The sequence below is a fragment of the Psammomys obesus genome, unplaced genomic scaffold (genome assembly GCF_907164565.1).
Source record: "Psammomys obesus unplaced genomic scaffold, mPsaObe1.curated_primary_1811, whole genome shotgun sequence".
NCBI classification, from domain to species: domain Eukaryota; kingdom Metazoa; phylum Chordata; class Mammalia; order Rodentia; family Muridae; genus Psammomys; species Psammomys obesus.
In genome coordinates, this window is record NW_026596057.1 from 30521582 (window position 1) to 30534334 (window position 12753).

Here is a 12753-nt window from a genome sequence, read left to right on the forward strand (position 1 = left end):
AAAATACTCAAGCCTTGTAAAACTAAGGAGTAGTATATCCATCTTAAAATGTTGGACAAACACTGAGTAGACTGGCATTTCACAAAACTGGAGTATAGCAAACTAATAATCATAGGAAATACATTCATACAAACTCTTCAAAAATGTTTCTGAAAGCTATTTGCTTTCTGAGATACAATGATATGTTCATATAAATTAAACTAGAATTAAAATAATATAGTAACAAACTCCTAAGACAAATGGGATCACTGAACATTGCTATATAGTTTATTTTTTCTCACTAATTTGTAGCAAAATCCAAAATGCACAGATGCTAGAACTGAAAACACTAGAGTATAATTTTCTACAATCATTAAATCTGACAGAATGTAGTGTTTATAGAGTCAAACGGATAGCTGTGTCTTTCCCATTAGACTGTATATATCCTACTGTGGTATGAGCCAAATCTCAGGGAAAGTCACTTTGTGATCCCAGCTGGCCATCCTACTTTGGTAAGGGTGGTGGTACATCAAAAAGAGTTCAGAGTCGACACAGATGCGCTATTATCCACATATGACACAGTGTCAGGTGCTCTTTTCTGTGGCATTACTTAGAAAAGACAATACAGATGGCTCAAAACTGTTTCTTCTTTGTGGTAGAATCTTTACTCAATCGCTTTTCTTTTTTCTTTCTTAAACTGACTTACAAAGAACCTACCTTGACACATACTATTGCAGCAATCAGGGAGGTCTGAAAGAACATGTTTGTTTTATTTAATTTACTTCTTAGAAGCCAAATCTGAATATTTTAAGAACTAATCAGAAAAGCCAAGTAAAAGACTAACTTAAGCCCTGCTTGAGCAGATAAGAATCTGTGATAATCTTACAGCCACACTTCCTCTTATCTACTTATGGATCCGGGGAGTTTTTAAGTGTTTCACAATACATGTGCCATATTGGAGTCCAGTTATTTTGCTTGATTAAGAGAAAACACTTTCTCCTGAGAGATTTTCTGAACCTAGGAAGAGTGCTGTCCACTACTGCTCCAGTTGCCACCCGTGTCTCTTTAGTGTGACCCTGCTACAGCAAATACAATGTTACAGAATTATTCTAGACTTAGATGTGCACACAGAGGTACATGGATATGCATATGTTTCTTCTGGTGAATAAAAGAAGCTTATTCGTTGCATAATGTATTCATAGCTTGCCAAGAAGGTGGTCTTTAAATGGTGGGTGGGTGGGTGGGTAGGTGGGTAGATAGATGGATGGTTGAAGTGGTAAGACTGTCAAAGGACCAAGTTGTGATATTCATCTATGGTCACAAGAGGGCATTATGGTTCTCCAAAGTCTATGGCACCTCACCAACACCAGGTGCAAACACAGAAATGTTATGTGGATCCAACTATTTCAGTAATTGAAATATCCCAATCACTTTGGAAAGTTAAGCAAGATACATGTATTCCTCAAAAAAACTGCAGCCCAATTTGGAACTTGATGTGAATTATTTGTTCTATTACCTTGATATTCATAAGATAACTTATGTTTTTCTTCCTTCAGCAAATATCAGTATGATCCTAATATCAAGAATATAAATGGAGGACAAATTTTCCCTAGGAAACTGCTCACGCTATCATATTTTCTAATGATAGAAAGAAGTTGCTTAGATGAATAAACAAAAGCTGGGACTATCATATGACTTTTGGCTCAAAAAGTTTCAAGTAATTTCTTGTTTGGACATTGATCTTGACTCTGAACCAGTGGGAACCCGGCATGGAGGCTGTTAGAACTTGGCCTAAGGACTATTTCCAGCACTGGAGCAAGCAAGCAACAAGAAAGAAAAGGGGAAAGAGCTTTTTCACTCTTAGTGGAAACAGCAGTAAAGACTTGAGGCAGGGTTAGAATCAAGAAAACAGTTCTGGAAAGAACTGGTGCATTGCTGAATACTTTAAAATAACATTTTAAATATATAATACTACAGTGAATCAAGTTTAAAGGTTGACCAGAACATTTTCACAGAAAAATTATGATGCAACTAGTATTGCAAAATGCAATTCTAATCCTATAATTAATTCTCAAAATCATCTTCATTGTCTAAGACTTTGAGAAAAGAAAATTTTACATGTTTAGTTACAGAATGTTGTATAAAAAAATCTATTGTTTATGTCAACATGAACAAACTGCATTCTCTGCCTTTAAGGAGGAAAAATATTTTAAGTGTGGTGGTCAAAGGAAAATTCTAAAATGCATAACAGAAAAGCTTACTTACTGATCTGGCTTTATACTGAGATTTGTGTTTGTGTTACACTTCACAATATAATTAAATTACATCCTGTAGTATACAAAAGTATTTTTCCTTTCAAGTTCCCCAAGGAAAGAACAGCAGGAGTGAGTCACTGGTACCTACCTCACAGCATGAGCAATACTGCTGCTACCCTATAGAAATACACACTACAGCAGTGTAATCATGGACAAGTACATGCATTGTTCTCAAGAAGACTAGTCACAGAAACTTCATGTAACACCTACCGACCATGTGTAGAAACACTGTGTATTTAAAGAATCACAATCCTTAAATACCTTAAATAATGTTTTCATGATAATTTTAAATAAGTATATTATTCGAAAGAACTTTGATTTTTACTAATACTAGTTTTGATATAAGGAAATCATCAATACCAAATGATTTTTCTTCTTTCTCTCTCTCGCTCTGTGTGTCTGTGTATGTATGTGTGTGTATGTGCATGTGTGTGAATCATATATGAATCATGCATGTATACAAAGGCATGATTTGGAGAAAGATTTCTTAAAAATTATGCTATGCCTGCATGTGATAATATGATAAAAACAATTCTTTACCCTCCAGTACCAAAACTGCTGCGTTGCAGTCTAGTTCTTGTGTAGCTTCACCATACACAATCAAAGCTTCTGCTCTGGAGTCTACTCCTTGTCTGGCCTTGCTGTATGCAAGCCTTGCTATATTCCAGTCAGGGAGAACAAGGAGGCCATTGGCCGTTGTTCTAGCTTCTAGTGGCTAAACTCAGATTACTGAGCTCACTGGGAGTTGTTTCTAAAGCCAGCCAGTTCTCACAAATACTCTCACACTTTCCACACTCTTTCTCATGATTGCTTTAGGCTGACACTTGGCTTCATACCAGACTCTGACAAATTCTTCTCTTAGAAGTAACCACATTGACAATACTGTTTTCAGGTTACTACTAAGTGAGGACGTGAAGGGAAAGGTTGTCACCACTTACCCTGATAGAGCCAATGGGATTATGGGTAGATTTGATAGAAAAATGCTGATACCTGGAAGATTGTTCTCTGACACCAGAACCTTTGTATTATCTTTGAGCCACAAAATAATTCTTACTTACACATCTTTTTTTCTAAATGACTACAGAAGAAACTTGTAAAATTCAAAGAACTATGCTTGCCAATAGATTTCTATTATCTTTGGAAAGAATACTGACACATATTGAAGTACTCTTTAATACTTACAACTAATCTGAAAGTCAGGTTTCTGTGGTTTCTTTAATCTCTACTGGCTGCAATGTAGAGATACCTTTCTAATGGCGAGATCTAGCTTTCCAGGAGCCTGGCAAAGGCCAGCTTACCAGCAGTAGTCCAGCAGGTGCGGAGGGAGCACGGGGATGTATATGTGCTGCCAGTACATCGGGTAGAGCAGGGCAGCCGATCCATGGAGACAGGCAGTCAACTAGAATTCACAGAAGGGTAACAATCATGAGGCGCTGCTGACCCTCTGAAGAAAAAGGCCTATTCAAGGTAACAAAGATGAGTGATCATCACGGAACAACTTACACAGTGACACAGCTCACACTGTGTTTACCAAGTCTACATGTAAAAGTCTGTGCCTCAAAAGTCCCTCTGAAAAGCACACAACAGCAAAAGGGGTTTCTTGGGAATCATATGCAAATTGTTATATTCAACTTGATACCATAGTTAGGGTTAAATTTTGAACCATAAATAAAAGTTGAACTGAAAAAAATTGTAGAGTCTCTTTAAAAATATTGTAGGAAATGACAATTTGTGCAGCACAGTTTGCGCATCACTCAGATTAATACAACACGATTAAGTATGGGAAGAAGAGAGGCTGAACGCTCCTGAGGGATATCATTAGGGCAAATTGCCAAAGAATGAAACATGAGCCAGTCAGGAGAGTCTGGAAGCCGTGCTAATACCAGGGGACTTAAATGTTCGACAGTTGGAGCTTCAGTAACGTGTGAACTGTGGCTTATGGTATCAAGAGACCCTGTTCACTGACACATAGAATGTCACTATTGACCAGCGAGCTGCCCAAGCTTGACAGCTGTACTACAGGAAGCCAAGTATATCATAATTTCGTATTTAAACTGCTCATTCCAGATTAACATTTTGTTTCCTAGCTTATATCGCAGCAGCTGCAATTACACTGTTGCTACTTTAGAGGTAATTGCCATTTTAATTGTTGTGTTTTGGCAAGCAGTTAATTAAAAATATTTTAATACTTAACAAAGGGATACCACTTTTTTTTCCCCTCCTGGCTAATCCCTATTTTAAAAATTACTGTAGTTATAAAGTATATTTTTACTAATTAAAGGAGTAATTAAACAAATGTTATTTTTCACTGTTTTAGAGTTTTACTATAGTCTCCATTTCAAGGTTCCCAATTAAGGTCATTTTAATTACCTTGAAAGTAAGAATTTTTTTATCAACTATATGAAAATGAAGCACAAACTTTCCAAAAGAAAATAGCTGCTTTTTTTTTTTTTTTTTTTTTTTAGGAGAAGTTAAAATATACACACAATAAGTACATCTAAAACAGTACATGCACACAAAGCCGGCAACGTTTCATTAACAGTACCACTGTGCTACATGTAAATATAAAATAGCTGCATTCAATAAAAAAGTCAATGACAATAATCGATCTAAAATAAAAACACGATAATTTTCAATCACCCTTAGCATGTATACTATATATTACCCAGTCAAGACTTTTATCAGTGTTAGGTGACAGATAATGCTGTCTGACTCAAATGTGCTATCTGATACCCACAGCACTCCAGTGCCTTGCACACAAGCTTGCTAGTTTATCGCAGCACTCTCTCCATAGATAATGCTTTTAATTCCTTAATTACAGCAAATATTACGCCAGTAGGAGGCATTCACATACTTCTGTTTAACAAGTACGGACCACGGATCTGAGTAGGTTACAAAGCAGGCTGGAGGCTGAAAATGAGACTGAACTACATACTCTGTCAAAGTCTCCAAGAGCTTTCAGACACTGGTTGGGAACTTTGCGTCTTTAAGGTTTTCTAAGCTAAGAAAACCTTTGAAAGGCAGAGTTATATACTTTCTTCATGTGGGAACAAATAACTTGTAACATCTCATTTAAAATTTTAAAAAAGAAAGTTTTCCTTTCTTATTGAGAAAAAAAATGTGAAGCCATAAGAAAAGCTCTTGTCACAATGAGGAGCTGCTGTGAGGACAAGTTTCACCCAGTGCCTGTAATGTGAATAACCACCAGATGCCCCTCCCCATAAGCCGGGCATCCCTAAACATGTTACTCAACAGTCACCAGCAAGCAATAGCATTATGTGGCAGAATGGGCTGGCTTCTTAGAAGATGGCTTTTAACACCATAAATCCTGAGTCACAAATCCTTGCACTGTCTAGTATTTGCAAAGGATACCCTTGCTAATCAGGTCTACCAGAGAAGAATTAAGTCATACAATCCTTGGATACTTTCCAGACAAGGAAATAGGGAGGAGGAAAGGTAAGAACATCGGACTTGTGTCTGGCTTAAGAAACTACACTGTATCAGTTGAATGAATACAGCTTATTCACTCACTTTACATCAACTTCAGACTTAGGTAGATGTATCTATAAGGAACCAGACTTTCCTAATGAGAGCAATTTTAATAAGAAATTGATCATAAGTGCAAGACATTCAAGCATATACTTATGAAGACAGAGGCCAAAGAAAATCCAATATTCACTATTCATCCAACAGTACACAGAGCTATACAATTTTAAAAATTGAGCAATTATGATAGAATAAAACTGAAAAGAAGACAGAGGGGCTGGAAAGATGGCTCAGCGGTTAAGAGTACAGTCTTCTATTCTAGAGGTCCTGAGTTCAATTCCTGAAAAGAACAGTAAAGTTACAAATAAAGAAAATCAAAATTATGGGGCTACAACTAGGATGTAAAGTGAATTAGAAAAAATATGGAAAAAAAAGAAATAGCTGAAAATAAAATAAATTTTATAAAGTAAAATCAAAATTATAAAGAAATAAAACTAAGAAATTAAATATACATATGTAGGTTGCATGAAATCTCGCACTCAGTTTACCAGACATAGAGCTGTGAGATGAACAAGCCGCATAGCCTGAGATGCCTACTAAGCTCACCTGGTCTCAGGTGACCGACCTTTAACATGAGAAGTTTACAGTAGGTGTAAACACTGTTAGTCACCGGTCAAACACTCCTTATTCTTAGAGGAAATCAATTCTAGTATTTCATATTTTTAGTAAAAGATTATCTGACCCAGGTTGGTCATAGTATATATAGTCCACCAAAATATATCCAAAGATTGAGTCTAAATGTTTTAAAGCCACAGGCAATAATTCAAGTAACCCAATTAAAAAATGGGGTATGGAGCTAAACAGAGAATTCTCTTTAGAAGAATATAGAATGGCAGAGAAACACATAAGGAGATGTTCAACATCCCTAGCCATCAGAGAGATGCAAATCAAAACGACCCTGAGATTTCACCTTACACCCATCAGAATGGCTAAGATCAAAAACTCAAGTGACAACACATGCTGGAGAGGCTGTGGAGAAAGGGGAACCCTCCTCCACTGCTGGTGGGAATGTCAACTGGTACAACCACTATGGAAATCAATCTGGTGCTTTCTCAGACAATTAGGAATAGTGCTACCTCAAGATCTAGCTATCCCACTCCTAGGCATATATCCAAAAGATGCTCAAGTACACAACAAGGACATTTGCTCAACCATGTTTGTAGCAGCTTTATTTGTAATAGCCAAAACCTGGAAACAACCCAGATGTCCATCAACGGAGGAATGGATACAGAAATTGTGGTACTTTTACACAATGGAATACTACTTAGCAATTAAAAACAAGGAAATCATGAATTTTGCAGGCAAATGGTGGGATTCTAGAAAAAAATCATCCTAAGTGAGGTATCCCAAAAGCAGAAAGACACACATGGTATATCCTCACTTATATAGACCTATAAGATAGGATAAACATACTAAGATCTGTACACCTAAAGAAGATAAACAAGAAAGAGGTCCAGGGGTAAGATGATCAATCCTCATCTAGAAAGACAAAGGGGATGGACATTGGAAATAGGAGAAAACAAGTAACAGGACAGTAGCCTACCACAGAAGGCACCTGAGAGACTCTACCTAGCAGTGTATCAAAGCAGATGCTGAGACCATAACCAAAGCTTCGGCAGAGTGTAGGGAATCATATGAAGGAAGGAGGAATTACTATATCCTAGAGGGGACAGGGAGCCCCACAAGGTCCAAGTATATCTGAGCACAGGGGTCTTCTATGAGACTGTTTATCCAACCAAGGACCATGCATGGATATAACCTACAACCCCTGCTCAGACACAGCCCATGGTAGCTCAGTATCCAAGTGGGTTCCCTAGTAAGGAGGACAGGAATTGTTTCTGACATGAACTCATGAGCTTCCCCCCGCCCCTGGAAGGAAGGAGCAGCCTTACTAGGCCACAGATAAGGACACTGCAACCATCCTGAAGATACCTGATAAGCTAGGGCCAGACGGAAGGAGAGGAGGATATCCCCTCTCAGTGGACTCGGAAGAGGGCAGGGAGGAGATGAGGGAGGGAGGGGAGGATTGGGAGGGAACGAGGGAGAGGGCTACAGCTGAGATACAAGTGAATGTATAAAATTATTTAAAAATAAAAAATATTTAAAAAAAGAAAATCAGAAAAATCATAACATTTATTTGCTGACACTAGCAAAAAAAAAATGAATACATTCCATATGCCAATAGACAAGGACATAATACTGAACACCCAGTCATCATCAAGCTTACATGTCATAGGGAAGACTAACAATAAGGATATCATACCTTGGAAGTTGAGCATCCTCATATAAAATCTCCAAACCCCAAGGGCCTCTAAATTCTTTTTTTTTTTTTAATGACAACATGATATTAAGTGGAAAACTCTACCCCTGACCTCAGGTAGCAGGTTTCAGTCAAAATGCATATATACAAAAAATACTGATTAAAATTACCTTCATGTTACATGCCCAAGGAACATACAAAACTTGAAAGAATTCTGTTTGTATTCTGATCCCACACTCAAATATTTCATAATGTATCTGAAAATATTCCCAGTCAAAACAATCAGAAACATCTCTGCCCCAAGTATTTCAGATGAAAGGTCATGTCAGTAAGAAATGCGATGAGATCTAAACTAGGGTGAGTGTGGGAAGTCAGAGAAGCTTTGTAGACAGGATTGAAGGACAGCTCTGATATGACTGGAAGTGCCAAATAAAGTAAGAGGACAGTCTCCTGTGGAACTGGGAAGAACATTCTCGGCCAATGGGAAATGACAATCACAACCTTGCATTAGAAATGCTCCTAGTCTCTGCACAGAGCAATTAGAGGCTATTGAGATTACACAGAGTACGCGGGAAGATGACAGAATATGGGCTCAGGCAGGAAGTAGAAGCAGCTGCAGGGTATGGCAAGGATTCTACATTTCAGTCTGTATGAGGTCTTTCCACAACTTTAAAAAGAGTGAGAATCATGAAAATACAGTACTGAAAATGTTAAAAATAAAAACAATAAAAGAGTATTGAGGGTCACAGTAAGTTACCAATAAGGAATACTATGTGAATTAAGCAAATAAGAGAAAAAAACATATTCCAGACATTTGTTTGAAGGGTGAAATTAGATCAATTTAACAAGCCAATGAAGAAGAATCATCTTTTAATTTACAATTGATTAATCTCTAAATTTAAAGAAAAACTACATCCCAATGGTCTTTCTGCAAATTAACACGGCCCAAGGTTACTGGCTGGCTAGTGGGAGAACTAATATTCTACACTGCTTTTCTACTGGTTAGTAGTTTCTTTAATCACAAAACTATTTTTTAATATTTGAATCGAGTGATGATTATAAAGAAATGTTTGGGGAAATGGAAATTTTATATATGGCAAAGGCAGTTTCACAGCAAAATGCAGTCCTTCCATATCACCACAGATGCATAGCCTTTACCGTTATCATTATCTCCCAGCAGAATGGCACAATTTCCAGTCAGGGATCCTCCATGAATAGAGTATTTTTGCTACAGTCTTCTTCTGCTGTTGTACCGCGTATATATGAGCAAGTTTACAATCGTTCATATCCACCACTATACTACCATAATACATTTATTAAATTCTTAGCATAAGTCTACAAAGTATGCAGAAGAACTATAAAAGGAAACCTGTAAATTAAAAGGAAAAGAATAATCAAATAAATTGGACAGTTAGCCCTTGGTCATGAATAGAAAGACAACATTTTCAAGATATGAGCTCTTCCAAAACTGACAGAGTCAGTGCAATCAAAACCCCAGAGCATTGTTCTCTATACATCATTGATGTCTGTATGGAGCTGACACAACACTTGTCATCTAGAACACAATGTACCAAATATGTATATTATTGGAACTGAAGCCACAGTAATGAACAAAATATGTGTCTCTGTCTTCAAGATGCTAATGTTTTTATTTTCTTGTACAATCCAACTTATTGTCACATTCATCTCTGCCCAACTCTTTGGATTTCTGTAACTGCCACACTAGCTATAAATGCTAGTACCCTCAAACACAATTCCTCCCTGCTTGTCCTTTACCCTTTGTTAAATATGCTGCTTTCTGGTTTCCACTTCAGAACCTGCTCAGTAGCAACGTGGGTTTGGCCAGAGAAGATCCATTTCCTTTTATTCCACTAAAAAGTTATTTAAATCTTCCTGCCTGCCTTCTTTCCTCACAAGCATTGATATTACAAATAGAGGACCATGGGATATCCATATGGATGAAACAACAATTACATGATTTGTGCATATTTTAAAATAAAAAACTGAATGGAAAAATTCTATTTGTTACTAGAAAGAACTCTACAGAAACTTTTTATTCACATTAATTTTTCTTTATTTTACTTTAGTAAACATGATTTTTACTCTAAAACTTGTTTCCTCTCAGTCTTTCTCCTTTCCATAATATACACATATAGTAAATATGTGTGTATTATATTATATATAAATATATTATACATTATATTATATATTATATATCATAATATATCATATAAAAGGTAATAATATAGTATATACTACATAATCATATATAAATATATTTATTATATTATTATAGTAACATAGTAATATGTATTATATGTAATATATAAGAAACATACATATATATATATATACACAAGCACAGATCTCATAGTTACATATTAATTACGTATATAATGTAGCCTAGACATGCTATAAATTCCTTTAAAGAATTCAGCTTTCTATGGACTAAAGTAACAAGAACCATCTTTCTATTTTACAAGAATCTAGTGTGTGCTTTTCTTTGTAGCAGTGAATGTAAAAGCTAGCCTTACTTTTTAATTCGACTGACCACCAGTGCCACAGGAACTGTATATGACTGGTCGCTGAGTAAACTTGTCACACTGACACACTTAGAAAAAGCTTTTGCTTTGTTTTGTTTTGTTTTTGTTTTCTGGAAGGAAAGTCTATTTAACCTGAAAGTCTTCTCTTTAAAAATATATCAAACTCCCATAGAATGAAGGTAAGGCCCAGATGGAATGGAAGAGACCAAAAGCAGAAGGCTCTAAATCAACATGAGCAAAGCTCACAGTAACTTACAGAGACTGAAGCAGCATGCACAGGGTTTGCAGGGGTCTGCACAGGTCCTCTGAGCCTAGTATAACTTTTACTTCACTGTTTTTATTGGACTCCTGAATGTGTGAATAAGTAGGTCTGATTCTTGTGCCCTCTCTTGGGCTCTTTTCCTTCTCAGTCTGTCTTGTCCAACTTGCATGTGATATTTTTTGTCTTAACTTGTTATACTTTAATGTTTTATACTTAAAATATATTAAATAATTCCATTATAGTATTAATTAATATGCAAATTATATTTCCATACATCAAGTATGATTTAAAAGAAAAACTGAGTGTCCCTTAAGTGAATTTTCGTGTGCCATTCTCCCTCCTCCATTTCCCATACTCAGAGGGTGTGTCACAAGTGTGCTCAGTGCATGTGCACGTGCAGGCTAAAGGAAGACATCACACAGAGTTTTCTATCACTCTCCATCCTTGAAACAGGGAGATCTCTCCTGTTTTCAGCTCACCACTTTAGCTAGATTGGCATCAGCATGTCCTCTTCCCTTCCATGCTGGGGTAATAGGTGTGTGCCACCACAGCCCAGCTTTAACATAGGTTCAAAGAATCCAAAGTCAGATCTTCATTCTTGTGCAAAAGAAAGTTCTAGCCACTGAGCCATCGCCCCCGCTTTGATGAGAGCTCTTACTAAAACGACAGGCTTTGTTATATTGGCACCACTACAGAACCACAAATTGTTCACTTTTAGCATCTTCAAATGTAGCAACTAACAGATAATCATTTTAGTAGTCATCAAAGTTGTAGCCCCCACGCTTGAGAACCTGAGCGGATCCTCAAAATCCACATCAAAGAGGACAAGAACTGACTCCCCCAAGTTTCCTCTAATTTCCACACACATACTGTGGCACTTGCTCAGGCACATACAAAGTAGATAAATGAAAAAAAAAATAATTTGATCAATTTACCACGAAATCAATACTCTAATACCCTGTGTTTAGAAAAATCTGCCAAAATGCCAAGCATTTCCTTCAAGGTAATGATCTTCCTTTCTTTTCAGGTGTTAACTATTACAAATTGCCTCTTACTTCATGGTGCCCTGTTCGATTTGGGGTGCTCTGGTAAAACACTGACCAAAATCAACTCAACTTAGAAAGTAAGAGATTTACTTGAGCTTATACTTAAAATTCATACTGGTCACTGAGAGAAGTCAGATCGGGACCTGATACAGAGAACATGGAAGAACACCACTCACTGCCTTGCTCAGCTAGCTCTCTTAGACAGCTCAGGACACCCTCCAAAGGGACAGTACTGTCCACAGAGGGCTGAGCACTCCTACATCAACAACATGCCAACAAGCCAGTCTGAAAGAGGCAACCGCCAGTTGAGACTCCACTGGAAAACTTGGCAGCTGAGGCTCAGAGGACCTGACTAACTCCATTTTGAGACTGGGCCCAGAACAGAGCCAACGTTCTTGCCACCCTTCTCCCTTTCCGGCTTGACAAGTTCCTGGAAACCCCTCACTTCCCCCCACTGCCCACACAGGAGATGGGCAGCCAATCAACAACTGCCCCGACATTTGTCCTGGGGCTATATGAGGTGACTATTCCTTCACTAAGGTCAGACCCAATCAAGAACTTAAAAGTATCCCTTACCATGAACCAAACCAATCCTGGTAAGGATTATCTAACCATGACTAGAAATCCCTAGCCAGCTTTAAAAGGAGCCTGAAGGCGCCTCTCAGAGTCACCATTTTGTATGAATGGTCTACGCCTGCATGCTGGTTGTCTCTGCAGAATAAACACTCTTTGCTTTTACACACTATTTGAGCCTGGGTTCTTCCTTCAGTGATTCTGGAACCCTTATAAGACTAAGTAGGAG

At 37.4% G+C, this 12753-nt stretch overlaps 1 protein-coding gene across 3 annotated transcripts in view; it reads right to left on the minus strand.

Annotated features, from left to right (window-relative positions):
* Positions 1 to 12753, minus strand: part of Dennd1b (DENN domain containing 1B) — a 227737-nt gene that overhangs the window by 95456 nt on the left and 119528 nt on the right. For all 3 annotated transcript variants that reach the window (XM_055624574.1, XM_055624573.1, XM_055624576.1), the window contains one exon: positions 3593 to 3693. In XM_055624574.1, coding sequence (XP_055480549.1) covers positions 3593 to 3693 — 101 coding nt within the window. The remainder of the gene's footprint in view (positions 1 to 3592; positions 3694 to 12753) is intronic.